Genomic DNA, 19,429 nt, shown 5'->3' with positions numbered 1-19,429 from the left:
CGTGTTTACTTTTAACAATGAATAAAATTAAAATAACTGTTTATCTTTTTATTTCTGGTAACTAAACAATGATATAGAGATAATAACTCAGTAATACTTATGACACTGAATGTAAACAAGCGGGGACTCTAAAGTCTACATATTACATATTAGGATTACATAATATCGCATATCAATCCCACATTTTCTGTGGTGTCATTTTATCCCTCATCATTGGGTATACATATCTTCTAATATTAAGTGCCCGCGATACCATAATTTCGACCATATACTTTATTGATTTTAAAACATTATAATCAAGCTGTATATATTATATAGATGTCTATATAGGTTAACTTTTTTCATAAACATTGAAAAAAATATTTTATTTTCACTGAAAATATTGATCTTCCATATTATTCTTTTCCTTTTACATACATTAATACACAGCTGATGATTGGATACTCTATGTATTCATACACATTAATTTATACTATCACTTCAAAGTGTATATAGCCATCAAACGTGCTTCACGGATCACTGATTCCTTATATGTAAATATTCTCGTCATCTATCTATAACTCTTCCGACTCCCTGGATTCCTGGATATATACATCGCAATGGTAAGTACCTATCCTAAAACTAACATGTTTGTCCTCGGGTATCCCATCCCCTTCTCACGAGTCTAGAAATCGGTGATTTCCATATCGAATTGTGAATAATTGTGTCTGTAAAATCCCTTGTAGTCGAGAACATATGTGTATTACCTAGATTTGCATTCCATGTGTCTTCAGAGATATCAAACATAACTTAATCTAACAAGTGAAGTTTAAATTATCATAATGAAAGGCTTCTATTTCGATCGCTTACGTTATACTGTACTGTGCACTTTCTTGTGTTCTGCACTTAGACCAAGCAAAACATAATCGACGTTACTGAAGGTATTTTGTACGCAAAGGCCGAACTTATGTTTTTCTTGTTTTGCGTCCTTTCGATTTTCGGAAAATTTAAAACGAGCTATGTAATTCAAACCACTCACAATAAGATGAATACAAACTACTCAAAGACACCCAAACTTTTGGAAAGTTAAAATTATTTGGTATATATTATTGCACATTGTTCTAAATGGCAAGGATTTCTGTTTTATAATTTTACATATTCAAAAACGATAATTTCCCTATTTCATATGTCCTTCGTTGCTCGGTTCAAAAATATTTTGTTTATGTTTCTTTTACTTTATGGGCCTAAATCCCACCAGCACAAAGATACTAAACAATTGTACCTAATTACATTTGTATGTAATCTCCATATCAATACGTCATTAATCAGTAAAACAATGCTTAATGATGTGATAAATCAATGAATGAAATATAATATGTTGAACGCTACACTGTCACATCAATCAACCTGAATAAGTCGCATATATATAATATATAACATTTTTCATAATTAGCCTAAGTGTTATTTTTCTATAGTTAAATTTACAACCGTAACATACATCAGAATAGAAATATCAACAATATATATATTTCTTAATTTATGCATTTGGTGAAATATAAAAATGTGATATAGTCTGTTATTACATATTGAGTATATTTCCACTGATCATTTGATATGTATCTATTCAAAGTGAACACGTGTGTCATTGTTTCCTACGGAAATAAAGCCGCTGGTATAGGAAACTTCTGTCCGTGTGTATATTTATAACTGTTTTTGCGAAGACACGTTGATGGTACAGTATGAACTTACTATATATACGTACGTCACACGACACGTATACACAGGATGATTGACAGCTCCTTGTCTGGAGAAGGTTAACAATTGCTAGGAAGGTGAATCAATGCTCATTAACATTACATATAATTTAATTGGATGGTGACTCACAGCTGATCTATATAATAATGTATCATGGTTTGAATTAATCATGAATGTATACGTAGTTCTATGTTAATTAAATTCTTATAGACGCGCTAACACACATTTATCTGGAATTCCCCGTACTGAAATGCTAGTGTTAGATTTAAGATATATTTAACATATATGTAATCATTATGACAAGACATTATATATTTATATATTAAGTCAAGAATAGTATACGTTATCATTGTTCATTTATAATCATTTTCAAACAGAAAATCGTGTATGAAGCTATTTTACCAATGTAAATATTATGATTTAAGATGCAGTTGGTAATGGAGTTTATGATCTGTGTAACTTAAAGCATACGCTTTATCATTATTGATACGTAAACATTAACTTAATCGCAACACTTGTATCCTGTTCCCCTTTTGAAATAATATACGAACACCGCATTACAAAACAAGACGCATGATACGAGAACATATTCTGTGATTGGTGCGTTGTATAGCTTTTTTATCGTAAGGAGTTCGTATAGTGTAGTCGGCATTAATCAAGAGGGTGATGCAAAATAATTCATTTAGTTCATTATTCAAGCATATTTCCATTCTACTTTCAGTTTCCCGTTTAATCTATGTTAAACCAGATGGGCAATATCTGGCTATGAACTCCAATCTGGTCAAGCTTATGAATGTCTAACGTTTCCGCCGCGTCACTGACAATGTATTCAATGTATACTTACGCCTATACATAACGGTCAAATAATTTCAAAAGTGGTTTTAAAGTTGTGTAGTCTATGAAATCTAATAGTATTATCGTGTTGACAAAATCACTTGTATTAAAAAAAACGTCATCGCATAATTTTCATTTGTTCGCTTGTTTCAAACCGTTTTGTGTTGAACTATATTCAGAAGTTGATGCTATTGCTGTTCCGTCTATTGAACTTGGTGACGTCAACACTAGCGCAAGCGGGAAATTTAAAGGATATACGTGTGTAGTTTTGAATTCGAATGATCGTAATGGAAATATAAGTAATAAACTGTTACCAGATTGGACATACAGTTGATATGAAGCCCATCCGTCCGAAAGATAAATATTCATGGCGCCCTAACGGGCGCCATTCTATTTATCTTCCTTCCGGATGGGCTTCATATTAACTGTATGTCTAATCTGGTTACAGTTTATTGATTAAATATCCATCCATTATACCCCACAATTTGATACAAATTGGGATAAGTTGTTTTGTATTGCCATAAGTATAGGCCAATCATTGACCACTAAACATTATGATCTAATTACCGAAAGCCAACTTGCTTCCGTTTAATCAAATTCCTTAATTTCCATTTCAAAATAAATCCGCAAAGATGAATATACTCAAAAACAATTGCATGATAATTCATATCAATATAGATCTCATAGATATTAATTAGCGGATATAAACTTTCGCGAAATCATTTAGATCGCGAAATTCGTGAAAGTAAATCGTACGCGAAAGAACGTTGATTTACAGTAAATGGAGTTTACATTAATTTAGTGTATTTTTAAGCGTAAATCTACACCTTATTGCTATGAAATTTCGAACTTTTGTCATCTGTTACAGGCAGAGCAACTTACAGAAGAACAAATTGCAGGTTTGTAGTTTCACTCCCTCCTCTGATGTTGTATATTGATGGCAAAAAATCCATCTTAAATACTTTTAAAAAGGCTTCCACAATTGCATGTTAGGTGAAAGGGAAACAACTCGAGTTAAAAGGATAAAAATAATGAAACTAATAATGTAAGTTGATATGATAAGTATATGAAATTGAAATAAAAAAAAACTTTTATTCATGTGTCCTGTGTGTTCGAATTCAACAGAATTCAAGGAGGCATTCAGTCTATTCGACAAAGATGGCGACGGTACCATAACAACCAAAGAGTTGGGGACAGTGATGAGGTCACTAGGTCAGAACCCGACGGAAGCTGAGTTACAGGACATGATTAACGAGGTGGACGCTGATGGTAAATTATCACGTTAATTTGATATAGGTGACATATGTGTAAATACATTTAGCCATGGCCTTCATATTGGGATATCGTATATTAATTCTTCTAAATGTAATTTTCTTTTCTGGTTTGTAACATGGTGTAAAATATTTTGCTTGACTTAAATTTGGTTTTGAAAATATGCAAACAACACTAGCTTCATACATTTGCGTTCAAAGTTGTAATATTACTGAAGAAAGATAGTAATCTGGATATTGTATTTATAGCTGTCATTAAAAACTACACCACTTGGTTTAAACCATTAAATCCAGATCTACTCTTAATTTATTTTCTGATGAATACAAGAATCATGAATATTTTTCTCCTGTGACGAAGACTATCGTATGTCGTAAGACAGCTATTTCTATATTTCTCTTGGTTTACGCCTGTTTTCATCCAGACGTCAAGTTATATCCATTATAGCATGACACCACAATTATCAATGCAATCATACATTCAAAACGAACATGCATCGTGCATTAGGGAAATCCAACCTTAAGTGACCTGTATGTCTCATAAAGTATGTTATATCATCACTATTAATGCATCTTTTTTTTACTCTCTACACAGGAAACGGCACAATAGATTTCCCAGAATTCCTCACAATGATGGCGCGGAAAATGAAGGATACAGACAGTGAAGACGAAATCCGCGAGGCATTCCGAGTATTTGATAAAGACGGTAACGGCTTTATCAGTGCAGCTGAATTACGACATGTGATGACAAATTTAGGAGAAAAACTAACAGACGAAGAAGTTGATGAAATGATCCGAGAGGCTGACATCGATGGTGATGGACAAGTTAATTATGATGGTAATTTTCCCTGTTGTAGTTACTGTCCATCTTTTAACATAGAAATGGGGAATTAAGATAATTCAAAGATTATAGAACGAAGAAAGAAACATAACTATGTAATAAATAACAAATGATGCATAACTACCTACAAAGGTGAATTCGATAGACCAATGGTTTGTTTGCATTTTGCGATTATCTCCCATTAGCTGTTCGAGCTTAATAACATGCCAGGAAATAGGAATTCAATCAAGCATACCATATAGTAATGGTAAATGTCAGGTAAATATACAGCCCTACGATTTATTGCAATTAAATTCAAAGCTGTCAATAGAAAATTTTGTTTAAATTATCTTTTTGAAAGCAATTGCTTAATAATTTTGCTTTACTAAAAGGAGAAATTCTAACTACTATTTTTTCATTTCTTTTTTCAGAATTTGTAAAGATGATGACGGTACGTAAACTCATATACTTTCCAACGTTACATAAAGTCATAAATTTATTGCCTTGAAACTTTGACTGTCCCAATATGAAAGTGAAAACCCATTAAACGAGTGTTGAAATTAATTAATTTATAATGAAGTGCCATTGGTAATACATTAATCTGTGAATCCAGACGTTTTAATCTACTTTACAATCGTGACATAAAAGGCTCTTTATTTACATTAGTAATAATTAGTGATACGATACTGTTTTTGTAAATGTACATTGTTTTATTTCTCAAGTACACAATAGGCTTACAGAAAAGCAATTCCAACGATATCAAATATAAAGGGTTAAATCTGATTCTTTTTTAATTTTCATGTTCAGACGAACACGGTAAGAAAATATTACATTTAACATACATATTAACACTTAACTATTGCTTATATTTTACTGTCAATAAAACTTTCCAAAATAATGATAATGACAATCACAGTTATTGATATGATATTTCGTATTTATAGGTTTGGCCACAAACTGTTTAATAAAATATATTTATAACTTAATAAAACCTTTCACAATAATGATAATGGTATTCACAGTTAAAATCGAGTTTATTACTCTCACTTATTGGTTAACGACTTCGTATCTATAGGTTTGGCCACAAAAGCTTAATGTTATTATATATACTAAATGTTAATTGATCAAAACTAAAAATGAAATTTTCTCTATCTATCATAACAATATAATTCCTGACATCAAATATTTCAATTTGAATCAGTATATCGAGGTGGAACAGCCGAATCCTCGAGATACAAAAACTCCTGTGGATAGGAAATCGTCTTCAAATCCTCACATTCTCGGGGAGAAAATTGCTCCGGGGCAGAAGGTCGAGGAAGTGAGGCCTTGATTCAATAAACATTTACCTAGCACTATCCTAACTTACTTATGTATATACATAACTATATGCATTTATCTGTATATTTCATTTCGTTACGTCATATGACCAAAACATTATTTCCAGCGATATTTATACTTCTTTTCATGTTTTTGATCCTTTCTTAAGCTTATGTATTGCAAATGTACAAGAATTTTGCAGGTAAATGTATATCTACAGCTAATCTTTTGCAAATGATTTATTTCATATTAGTCGATCTAATAATTGCGCACTTAATGCATTATCCAATTACATTATCTTGGTAATGATGGATATTCTCTAGGGTTGATTCAGCAATCAACTATCATATTTAACCAACAAAAATATCTATCTTACCTATCTTACCTATCTTACTTATAAAGATCTAACATTATCACATATGAACAAATTACTTCATGATTTTCCTTTTTGCGAGCATATTTGATATTTGCTTTTTAAAAGGTATGATTATATATTGTCTGATCGATTACTTAACTGTAAAGCACTTTTTCTCGTCACCTCTGTCTTCAACGTCGCAAATACATAAGTTTGTGATCAAAGCTTCATCAAGATGCTCCGCCGCCGACAGAGCATAAACGGGTTTGTTCCTCTTTCTCCCACTTTTTCGAGATCAAAGGAATTATACAAACACTGGAGAACAATGGCACACCAATTATAGTCTGTTCTAATAAAGCACTGACTTACAGGTAGATTTTTTACCTGTAATTTTACAAATAGTCACAATTCTATTAACTGTGAATATACCTATTCTGCATTTTATTCCCATTTCAAATGTTTTCATATTTTATCACACCATCTTAAAATGTGAAATGTAACACTTAAACATTAATGAGATATAATTAATTAATTTCAAAACATATATATACAACATATGAAACTTAAAGCACTACACTTTAACATTAATGAGAGATTATTAATTAAAATTAAAACATTTGTATGTACAACATATGAAACTTAAAGCACTACACTTAAACATTAATGAGGGATAATTAATTAAAATCAAAACACACACATATATATATACACACATGTACAACATATGAAACCTAAAGCACGTACTAGCATTAATGAGATGCAAATCTTGTGAAAGTTTGTTATCATCACTCTAAATGCAGAAGATGGGATGCTGCGTCTGTGTACTGAATCACATCCATTGCGCCAGTCTCCAAACGTTCCTTCAGTTGGCGGCTGTTGATGTTTCGGTACCGTTTAGCTCTGGGTCTGGTTTGTCGTCCGGCTGCGAGTTGGATGTGGATGATTTCCTAGAACACACGGATGATGCTGTAGATATATGGGTGGGAGTGTTCAACCTTTTTCTTGAGTTTGTTGTACCATCCTTCTACATGGTTCGTTATTCGAGGGCCCTTGGACTCAAAGTGGTTCCAGAGTGGTTGGTCGCGCTCTATCCACTGTGTAATGACGTAGTCGGTGAATGCGGTGGTGTCGTGTGGTACATCAGCATCTTCAAGGTCGTTGAGTGCGTGGAACCAGACATCTTCTATATGGTTTAAAGGGACTAGGGGGTAGGGCTGCGGCTCGTCGTAACAGTCGTCTGATGTCGTCGTTGTCGGCGTAGAGTTGTTGAAGTCCGGTTTGCTGGGCTTTCCTCCAAATACACTGCGTGAAATGAAAAAAACATCCCTTCAGTGTGGCTGCTGGGAATACGGAGCGAATGGCATTCTGGGCAGCGGTCTCCAAGTCCAGCAAAACAGTATTCGGGTTGAGTTGGAGGTTCAGTTCAGTATGGCGGGGTAGTCGGGTATGGTGCATCTCTCCTCTAGCTGTTGTTCTTCACACAGTGGATGTAACCATTATAAGCAATGTTCTGTCTTCCAAATGTATTTCTAAGAAATTTCACCTGAATCTGTGCGTTTGCCATGTTAGTGGTTGATAGAGAACTGTGAAAGTCAAACCTCTCTGATGTCCTTACAGACCTACATGTATGCTAATTATTTGATTACTGATTCTTCACTCATCAATTAAGTATTCAGTTGATGGACCCAAACCATCAGGTGTTAATTAACATAAGTAGCAGTGAGCACAAGCCAAATTAAGTCAGAGTAATCAAATAATTAAATCAACAGCACATTATTGTATTATGCACATAATTAAATAGATAAATAAAATATATTGCCATCATAATAAAAATAATGTCCTATAATGTATTTCTCTAATATGTATTAATTCAAATAAAACATCTCTTTATATTCTCTGATTTAAAATTCAAAACTGTAAGACATCTCCTTATATATAGTATCACTGTCTTCTATAGACTTAGCTGATGAAAATGGTATATGATATGTAAATATTGTTTAAATAATTATGAAATTAGATAACTTTAAACAATGTGTAAAATCCAGGTAATGTGGGAAAACACAGGTAAAATCCAGGTAATGTGGGAGAACAAAGGTAAAATCCAGGTAAGGGATATGTGAAGCAGACTATAACTGCTGTCACAACATAACTGCACCTATGTTATTATAAAAAAGTGGGAGAAACAAGAACACACCCATAAACGATACTCATCATTTGAACAATAATTGGTCATTAAACATGTATATATATATATATATATGTGTGTCTAATTAACACAAAAATAATATAAAATGATTTATGTTGCTTTTGGTGTATGCGTAATCAGTACATCATTCCATATAGCACATAGTGCTACGGATTTTATTTTCGGGATGCAATTAATTATTTTTAATATTTATATCTTGAAGTAAGAAAAGAATCTCAAACTTGATAATGGTGGTAATGGTGTATAAGTAAGTAACTTTTGTAACTGAAAAAAATATTTTGTCAGCTTCTGTTTTTGATAGAGAAAAATACTATTTGTCAGCGGCGGAGCATCTTTAATGATAACCGTACAATAATGTTGAACTGTTTTACATTTTTGACTCTATCACGAAATTTCGAGAAAAAATCGTCTCGTGAAGACATATTTGACATTTTTTTCGGATGAACTTAGATTAATAATCATTTCTAATATGAGGTAATATCAAAATGTTAACTGCAGCTCTCACATGAATCTATAGACTTTATAGAAACCGATGGAGTGCTGTTATATTTTTGTAATTACCATTATCAATTGGACTGGACAGTAATGGGATGCCATTGATATGCATGTTTAAAATAACATTTTTTTTTAATTTTCCAGGCGGATGGATTTTGACACCTTAAACGATTTACAGGAGATGTGTACTCATATAATTAGTTACATTATATTCTACAAAAGAAAGAATGTCAAGTCTCTGGTAATCTTGAATGGAAGGACTTTAAAAACTGCCATCATCAATTATGTATGTTCATTGTTATATGCTTAATTACATACAAAGTCGTCTGGGAAATATAATTCATTTAGACATTTGTTGTGTAAAAGTAAATAGCACAAACTGTCAGTCTCATATTACGTGGCATACATTGCAATGAATAGCAGAGTTTAGGCATTGGCATGACATGTTACATTGGACAGCCCGTATTCCATCCAGATGCAAAGAACATAAGAATCTAAAGTATTTATTTTGCTTGCGCCATGTATTCTAACATCCGTTTATTTCAAGCATTGTAATATAACTCGCTATATGTATTCATTTCAGAAATAAAATAGTTTAGATATAATCATCCAGCATCGTATTCAATTGTTTGCTAATAATGAATTAAATGGCCGCTGTTGCCACAACTCTCGAATAGCCTAGCTATCTACCAGTTTCTGATGACTGTCGCTTGAATACTGATGATTTATTTTATAGACATGTAATATTACAGTATGTGGGTTAGTGCATAGCAGAAGCCTTCAAATCAAAATTAAAGCATACTGATTTAGCGATATAAAATTAGCGTTTTGGTGATCAAATACGGTGTTAAAGTATGATTGTGGTAATTGCATTTTGTTGATGTCATTGTGAATGAGCGCAATCACTAAACCCCCTTTTTGCACTGGAATTAATAAAATTCCTCTAAAATAAATAAGGTTAGAGTAACGTTCACAGCCACCTAAATATAGAGCAATGACAAAAAAACGTCTACCAAGAACATTGTATTACACGTAATGTGTAATCTATAAAATCATGTAAAATCAACATAACCGCAACTAAATCTGTTGGGGTCATTTTAATAACATGTAATGGGTCATTTTGATAACATGTAATATGGAGACACAGCTTTATTACTGAAGGGTTCAGAAAGGTGTTAAGTAATACATTTGTTTATGTTGTTCATAACTCAGTTTCTTTATCATGTATAATTATACTCTTGATAATTGCCATTTTCTGTGTTTGAAGACGTATACTGAATAAAAGCGTTTAAAACATAGCGAATGTCAACAAATGCAATATTATAATGACCTTTGCATGATTTTAGATCAATCAAATTAAACGGATCATTTTCACTAGAATTCCTTCTTCAATCTTTCATTGAAACTTTACAAAAAAATAAGAAAACTCCATTACGAAAACTATCAAATAAAGAATACAAATATAAATCTTAAACTTACGCAAACGTGATCAACTAGAGTCAACCTGTGCATTAAGTTTTTCAATATTTTCCCTTATAATCGTTTTATAAAGGCTTCTCATGACAACATCGTCTGCCATACCAACACTGTGAGAACACTTCTAAAGGATGCAGCGTCAAGAAAGGAACTGAAGAGGTGCCCCTATTTAAGTTACGCCACCTAGTGTACGTAGTAGTGTGGTTACCCCCGCCCTGACTACGCTAGATTGTTATACTTCAATTTAACTGTCCCTGAATCAATGAATTGCGTTTTTTACAGATCCTTCACAAATTGTAAAATCCACGCACAACAAAGGATAAAGAGGGAATAACACATCTAAGCCATTAGATTGATTTACAAAGAATCTATAAACGTATTGAATGCATAGCATTATACAATGTAATGTATATGTTCATATCAGAGTGTTAAAAATAAGGAAAGCTGAAGTTTCAAACCGATATTTTATGTTCTATCTTGGTACATTTATCAACTTTTTGTCCTTATTTTATTGTGATTTGCATATCTACTTTGGTGTTATAATATCCATTTTTTTTTCCATTTTGCGTTTAAATAGTTTTTCGCTTGAATTGTAAACGCTTATACAACAGTAAAACATAATTTGAATAAAATACTATTTGAAACTAACTAATCTATATTTCTCAATAATTGTACCTTCTTCATGAATTAAATATCATGATTGTACTTAGGTTTACATCATATGACCTCAGGCTATCGTATGTTGAATATTTTTGACCTACATTTGTATATATATATTATATATTATTTTATTTTGCTGCTAGACTTTGAAAACCAATAAGAGGACTATCAGTATTTAACTATAAGGGAATTGATACCATGCTAATTATGATGCTTGGCCATTTTACGACTAGTGTGTATATTTATTTAGCATGGGACTACTATTGTTATTTCAGTACACCGGGTTGATGTTGTGATATTTACAAATGTTAACCGGCTAATGGATTAGTTCAATCTATATAAATATTTGTCTATGCTGAAATGTAATGACAAAACAAATCCGTAGTTTAAACATGTTGACATAAATAAGTAGGTACACAATGGATCGTTGTCAAAGAATTCATATTCTTACCGCCAATGCTTGGCTAGATGTATACTGGACACTATTTTCATAGCTTCATAATAATTTTACAAAAGTATAGTATATAGTTTTCAAAATTTTATTTTTTGCTGTGGCTTGTTCATAGTGCAAAAGCTAAGGAAATTCACCTTCTATTCAACCTTTACAAGATCGGTTTCAACATGAGACTAGGTTACGGTCATATTAAAAGACTAAAATTGATCACTTAGGGGATATTTGATACATGTAAACATGCCGCACTAAAAACATTCAACCGCAATCAAATCAGAATATAACAACAATTACTTATGTCTAAACAAACGTCGACAAAACGAACTGCTTTGATGTGAATCAACATGTTTAGATTTCAATCTAAATTGGCTTATTATAAGAAGTTTTACTTCCTCTTCAAGACCGATTATTTTTAATGTACATATACTTACAGTTTATGACAATATATACTACGGGGGATAGGAGTATATTCGAGATCTTAATCAACTTACATAAACGCAACGATTAATCCTAACATTAAGCTCATAGTTTGTTCCCATAATTCAGTTATTAGTATATGTAAATATATTCATATTATGATGTTTCAAGGACACTACAAACATGTGATATATATATAATAGTTGTTTTGTTTTCATTAAAGTATTTTTTTAGAAATTCAGTATTAAGCTGACGGTGCTTGGAACATTTTAACGCACTTACACGTTTCCAAAGTAGTCGAGGCGACGCGTAGAAAGGGTATAGGTATTCCGGGATACAAACGAGCATTTCGCTAACTCTCGCTTGCATTGGCACACAACATAACAGTTTCATAAATGGCTGGATATTACGCGGTGTAAAGGATCGATCAGACGAAAGGATGTGCTAAAAGTATTTGAACTTTCAATCTGAACCTCAAAATTTTACTTATACGGTTGCGTGTGCCCGTATAGAGTGTGGAGCCATTTTAATCATAAGCCCTATTCAACCACGGACTTTAAAGCAGGTAATTAATTTCAAATCTGTGTAACTTTCATATTTCTGTACTATTGAAAGTCGACGAGGTCGATACATCTGGCGTTAGGATACTATTGTACAGTAGGCTTGTGGAATAGGGGTATTTTGAATACACAAAATCGAGGCTACGCCAGCATTATACAGAACTTTGTCATCTACGTTTCGCTTGTGATGACTAGTTTGACAACGAACTTTGGACGAGATAAAATCGTGTTGTCAATTCACAAACTCTGTATGCTATTAAGAATGGTGAATTTTTACCATTGATACGGTCAAATTGCAAACTTTGGTTATTTTAAAGGATGCATTCACCTACATGTCATTATCGTGAATTTTTGTTGGAAGTGGAACACATGTGACTGTGTCACTGATTTTAAGATGAATGTTGTGTTATTTAGTATATAACCAGATAAATAAACTAGAGGAAAGGTTTAACTTACAATATGTCTAAACGATCCTCGGAAAACTTTAAGGAGGCGTTTGATCTATTTGATCGAGACAATGACGGTATCATCACCACTAAGGAACTAGGGACACTAATGCGGACACTAGGACACAACCCCACTGACCAGGAGCTGGACGATATGGTCAATGAGGTGGACACTTCAGGTAAGTACACATAAAACAAGTACTGGCATCCGGTTATAGTTGAACCGATCTTATCGACCTTTTGTTTTGTTAACAACATTTCGTAAACAGCAATCTGTTAAATGATCGCAAAACTTTTATTGTAATTGGTGAATTAATTGTTTAACCAGGTTTATTGGACAATGAAGGAGTTCACTTTTTAACTTTAAATTATACGAACACTTTTCTGAAGTCTGGAGGTCGATCGGGTCAGTGTCTTCATATAAAGAGGAGGGGCGTAGTCCACAGAGTGATTGATAGGGAGGTGGGCTAATTTGTAGAAGGTCATTAGCTACATTCCATGGCTTCGTGTTAAAACACACCCCTCTCCTTTATGGTACCTGATCAAGGGGGATATTTTAATATTATTCTGTAATTTGACCCTACTAGTTTAATGGTGTTACAGCGATTGTCAAAGTCATCCTCATCCTCAGAGAATATCACCTGGTGGGAACGAATCTAACCCATTTTGTTTACTACACTCGGTGCTTTGTCTTCTATCTTTAGTCTGTTCGAACCATATATGGTCATATTTCTTAAAGGTTATTGGGGTAGAATTATTAAATTACCTCACATTTCCAATATGTTAGTTATTGGAAGATTTCTTGCAATTCGTTTGTGAATGAATTGCAGCTATTACTTACAAGTTATGTTATGTTAATCATATTCAGGGAATTTTAAACTTTGATAAGAACAAAGCCTATACAGGAGTTTTGTATATTGTGGCTTGCAACAAAAAGTTAAATCTAGATATTTAGGATTTTATAAAAATGTTGAAAAGTAAAATTGTAAATGTTGTATAATTGGATCAATTCTTCTTTGAAAATAAAAACGGACTAAACTGGTCATTTCATATTATGTTTTTTTACGAAATAAAATCATGTTAGACAGACATGATTCATGCTAACTCTTTTACGCAGATATAGGAAGTATTGTATGTATACATATGTATACACCGTATATGCAGAATAATGAATACAAGTTGAAGAGACACATAAATTACGTACAAGGACATAACTTGGCAATACACGTTTCAGAGTAATAAATAACAACTTTTAAGTGCTCTTTTATACAGAGTGCCTAAGAAACCGAAAAGCAGCTAACTCGAAAATTTATTAAAAGAAAAGATTTATGCATTTGCAGCGCAACTACCTAAGCAAACGTCGCTTTTTCTTATTGCATATAAAATGTTACAGGTAACAAGAAATGTCTAGCACGGACATTTGAGATTTCGATAGAAATATTTCGATTTCTATTATATTATGCATACTGAATTTATATCCCCATATTGTTGATTAATCGATTAACTTCATTCCGTATATGGGCGTATATGACTGTTAATTTGCATTCCACCTGACGGCTGTAACATTAAAATATACTATATTACCAATCAAAAAGACTATTTCTAACAAATGAAACATTTTTATTGGAATCTTATACAAAGAACCTCCTCCCCATTCTCCTTCTTCGTATTTGTCTTGTTATTTTTCTTATTATTTTTTCATTTTGTTATTTTTTTGCTCTTGATGCTTTCCTCTTCCTCTTCGACTGTTTGTGCATCTTTATTTATTTACTGAAAATGTTGACATATTTCAGGTCAAGGGAAGATCAACTACAAAGATTTCCTACGGATGATGAAACCGTCTGAGGCGTGGAATGAGGAAGCCGAGTTAAGGTGTGCATTCGAGGTGTTTGACAAGGATGGGGATGGTTATATCAGTGCCGCATCATTACGCCATGTGATGAGTAAGCTAGGAGAGAAGTTAAGTGACGATGATGTTAAATTCCTTATGAAACATGCCGATGTGAATGGTGACGGCCGAGTGGATTTTAAAGGTGAGTATATTTGGGACATTGCCGGCTTTTTTCTTCCTAACTTCTCCTTTGACATCGCCTCACTTTTGACCAGGAGTTGAGGAGGGCTCTCAGCTATGTCCCCTTGCCATGACACACCGCAGTTTATAAATATAATATTGGTTTCTGCTCCTGCTGAACGTTCAGCTGAAAAGTGGGGACAACTGGTTTGCCTGTTTCAAGCATAATAAGACGGTTGAGGCATGCTTCATTGAGATAGCACAAGAATTTCATTTATACAATGGGACGTAACACGAAAATACTGCAGCTTCCAAAACATGCAGATATTCATACACGCAACGTATTTCACACAGGGAGGCCGTCCTTACATGACCTTAAATAGGATGTTAAACACAACCAAGCAAGTCACCAATCAACTAACCAATGGTATTTGTTTTAGACTACGGTACATGTACAATATATTAACAACTATAAGCTTAGTTCACAAGAAAATACTGTATTCCAATGACCTTGACCTTGATATTAGCCGAGGACATTAAATCTAATAGACCAATTCAAACCTTACAATGTACTTCCTTCTAACAGCAATTAATGAGTTATGGCGACCACAGGAATTTGATTTCAATTATAAAACAAACAGCAATAGACCAGTCGCATGCATGCCTTATATAATCTCACTTTAACTATAAAGTCATTAAAGGCCAATTTGGCGTTTGACTTATTGTATTAAAACGTTAGTGTGCAATGGAAAAGTTAAAGGTAAAGTTTAGAATGATTTATTAAACAAGGTAAAAACGTATCTTTTGTTCACAATGGTTATTTTAAAAATCCTTCTTTTAATTGGATGTAAACAGCATCGAATATTTTGTTTTCCCTTATATTTAATAATTTGTCTGATCTTTGCACACAAAATACTCTTCGACTATATATTTTTGGAATAATCACGACATATTTATGTTAGATATTGTTAGATATTGTGTTAACTGTATTATATTTGTTTTGTTTCTTTCTAGAGTTTGTTCGGATTGTGACGATGAAATAGACACTGCTGTCGATGACCCACACCATTCCGAATCTGCTTACATGGCATGCGTTACTATGAATGCTTACATATCAAACTATGAATGAAGATGTGTTTTTTACCCTATACGTTCATCGAAGGTCGATGTATTGTCGTCTACCCCCCCCCCCCCCTCCACCATGTGACATGTACATGTATCATGGTATAAATAGACAGATGATTTATTCATTGTAAAATTCTACTTTAAAAGAATAAACGTACCTTGAACCGCAGGATGTAACACGCATCTGAAAACACTTGAAATATTACATGCGGGGAAATGTTGCACTAATGTAAATGTAATACTGATTATTCATTTGCAGACGACTTCTGTGGTGCCAATGAAATTGGATTTCCCGTAGAACGAACATATCGAAAACAGTCTTTAACAATATAGCACACTGCCTAAGTGTCATTGTTTTTCACAAATTCAGTATGCACTTGGAGATGAGTAGGTAACTTAATCAGCCAATTTACTTTAAGACACAATTATAGAAATACAATTTTTGTATTTTGATCGAAAAATAAATGGGTCACACGATGTATCATAAAAATATTGACTGGCCGTGAAAAGAAACTTGAAAGATGTTAATAGTATGAATTATGAACTAGTTAATAAATATATTTTAATAAATTATCTCATCTTATGCCCGTGAGCAAAAGCACAATGTACCATATCTGCATGGCGAAGTGAAACTTTTTTAATGTTAACAGTTGGTTTATTACCATTACTTATACCTTATTGTATTCAAATACATATTTCTGCTGATTCACAGTGTTAAAGAAGTGTAATTTGATATCCACTATCGGTGCCATTCAAATGTACAAGAGTTTTAGAAAGGCTTTATTGTTACATTTGCTCTACCGAATGGTCGAATTACGTATACTTTGTATGTATTATTTACGATGAATAACGTACAGGAGTGCGAGTACGTAATTGGTGCAGATTTTGTGATGATAAAAGTTTTATCTAATTACACATATAACAAATATATTTGACATAATTGATTTCATGCTTATTCTACCGTATATAACCAGAGCATGTCAGTTATCTATAATATCTGATATTAGAATTTATATACACTTTACATATGAATCACCTATTTTTAATGCTGTTCAATCTTGTATTATATTGTATGTCGATTTCACGTGATATGTAAAAATTACAATTTTAATGGTCGGTATTTATGTCTATGCACGTTTTAATGTTGAATTAATTTGGTTTTTTTTTTAAATTCTGCTACAAGATGTTTCCTTGATAAATCAAGAATATAAAAATTGTAATACCATTATGACGATGTTTGCATCTGTTAAATTATATGTTGAATAAAGGAGACAAAACCTTACACCCGTGCTAGTCACTATGCATATACGAAATGGATGTGTAATGAGCGTCTGGCTTGTTTCATATTATTGAAATGATTATGTAACCCTGGTATTTGTGAAATCATCCTAATACATTTCTTTTAAAACAGAAAGTACTGTTGATTATTGTTTTAGAAATATTACGTAGGAAAATAGCAAATCAAGTTCTTGATACAGTATATGTTAGTACATAACTACACAATTCCCCTAAATATTCTCTACATGTATAAGACCATGCTTTGAAAGTGTCGCGATGTGCTTTTGTAACTTATGAATATATGTCGTGTGAAACCGTTATTAATTATTATCTTGATTAGGACGGCGTTGGTCAGTAATCCCCACGTGCAAGTTATTCACCACTGATCCTGTGGATGAAAGTCAATCTGTTCGCACAGTGACAAGGGAGAGAACTCGCACTACATGTCTTTAAAACTTGTCGATTTCATACATTTATGATGTTGTTAGTGTTAAGTTGTTTAATTACATTCTAATTAATTCACTTTAAGATGCTTTGATAAAAACAACGGGAAATTGTAAATAAATGACCACTGAAGTGAGTAATGGACAGGATTGACAATGATTGGTCACAAAACTCGATAAACAACTGACCACTTAACTTTATGTAATGATCATAAAATAAACAACTACTTCCGATATAGGAACTAGGAAATCGTAATAGAGTTGGTGTAGGAAGTTGAAACCTGTGGTGTTTGGATGTAAATATCTGATCCTAAACCCGATAACACCTACCAATTCGCTCTTGCCTGGATTTTAATATATAAGTATCCAGCTACATGTGACAGCGGGCAAACACTTGAACATTTATATTGCCTGAAAACACATTGAACTGCCATACTGTCGCTGCGTTAGGAATGATCATCAAAGGCACCTTATTTGAACACCATCGTATTCATAAATTTAATTCACGCGTATTGTTTGTTGTATGCCACTCAGTATACTGATAGAGTTTTATTGAAATTTTCAGTCACTTTATCAAACATTAATATCAGTACCGGGTAACTGTTCCACATGGGATTCGAACTCGCCACCAAGTGGTGGAGGGCTTATGGTAACATGTTGGGACACCTTAACCACTCGGCCACCGAGGAACACCGGTATAAGACAACAATTCATTATTAGAAAGAAACATAACAGAGATATCGATATAAGTGGCAATATTTATCAATTTCAGCCTTAAACAACACTAATGATAACTGTTACAGACAGATACATGCATGTGGTTGGTCTGCATTCTCACACATTTACTTATAATGCTTTTTGTCATGTTTTTGCTTTTTGTATGGTTATATCAGACATTGGCATTGTGACTTAGATATTGTCCAAAAGTATCAAACGAAGGGACATAACTCTGACCCATCAATTACTACTTATAACATGTACACCGCAGTTATATCAAATTAGATAACACCTGTTAAATTGTGTACGAAACAATGTTTCATATCCTTTCGCTTCCTTGTTCATTAGTGTTTTCACACCACCAGTTTTCAACAGAGAAAAATATGGTATAGAACTAATCTCTCATATCAAATTACTCTTATGGCATGGTACATGTAACGGAATAGAGACTTTTGTTACCTAGAATTTATGTATAGTCCAACATCATAAAAACTGGTACATAGGGCTGTGCTGAATGTCCTACGTTAAATACTGTATATTAGTATAAACATATAATGATCACAACTAAATTGATAGGTAAAGGGATCTGATGCTAGCGGAATATACCAATTACCAAAACCCAACGTTGACTTGTTCGCAACAAAGAAAAAGCTTTCATTCGATATTATCAAATTCCAATGAAGATAGATATATTGACTTGAACTAGATATATCGTGCACCGTAGTACTTCGTATAAATATCGTTCGATGTTTGTGAAAACTGGTAAAATAGGGGTTTCGCTAAATTCTAAAGCAGTGCAACTACAGTACGTTGGGT

General features: G+C 33.0%; 2 protein-coding genes and 1 pseudogene across 3 annotated transcripts; 2 read left to right on the top strand and 1 right to left on the bottom strand.

Moving 5' to 3' along the window:
* The first annotated feature begins 492 nt into the window (after nt 1-492).
* On the top strand, nt 493-9,637 carry LOC138317274 (calmodulin-like). The gene is made up of 6 exons (XM_069258834.1): nt 493-602; nt 3,437-3,467; nt 3,694-3,837; nt 4,432-4,674; nt 5,088-5,107; nt 9,174-9,637. The coding sequence occupies exons 1-6, from the start codon at nt 600-602 to the stop codon at nt 9,186-9,188; spliced, it is 456 nt and encodes a 151-aa protein (XP_069114935.1). The 5' UTR covers nt 493-599; the 3' UTR covers nt 9,189-9,637.
* Nucleotides 6,720-8,519, bottom strand: LOC138319863 (uncharacterized; annotated as a pseudogene).
* A 2,689-nt stretch (nt 9,638-12,326) lies between the features above and the next one.
* LOC138317273 (calmodulin-like) lies at nt 12,327-17,612 on the top strand. Of its 2 annotated transcripts, XR_011207749.1 has the most exons (4): nt 12,327-13,218; nt 14,833-15,072; nt 16,065-16,143; nt 16,435-17,612. XR_011207749.1 is itself a non-coding variant. In XM_069258833.1 (3 exons), the coding sequence occupies exons 1-3, from the start codon at nt 13,053-13,055 to the stop codon at nt 16,091-16,093; spliced, it is 435 nt and encodes a 144-aa protein (XP_069114934.1). In that variant the 5' UTR covers nt 12,328-13,052; the 3' UTR covers nt 16,094-17,612. The 2 variants fall into 2 exon arrangements, 1 of the variants encoding a protein (XP_069114934.1); XM_069258833.1 differs by having other exon boundaries at nt 12,328-13,218; nt 16,065-17,612.
* Nucleotides 17,613-19,429: the final 1,817 nt, after the last annotated feature.

The sequence above is a fragment of the Argopecten irradians genome, chromosome 3, assembly GCF_041381155.1.
Source record: "Argopecten irradians isolate NY chromosome 3, Ai_NY, whole genome shotgun sequence".
Taxonomy (NCBI): Eukaryota; Metazoa; Mollusca; class Bivalvia; order Pectinida; family Pectinidae; genus Argopecten; species Argopecten irradians.
The sequence above is the reverse complement of the archived record's forward strand: the minus strand, read 5'-3'. Positions and strand labels throughout refer to the sequence as shown.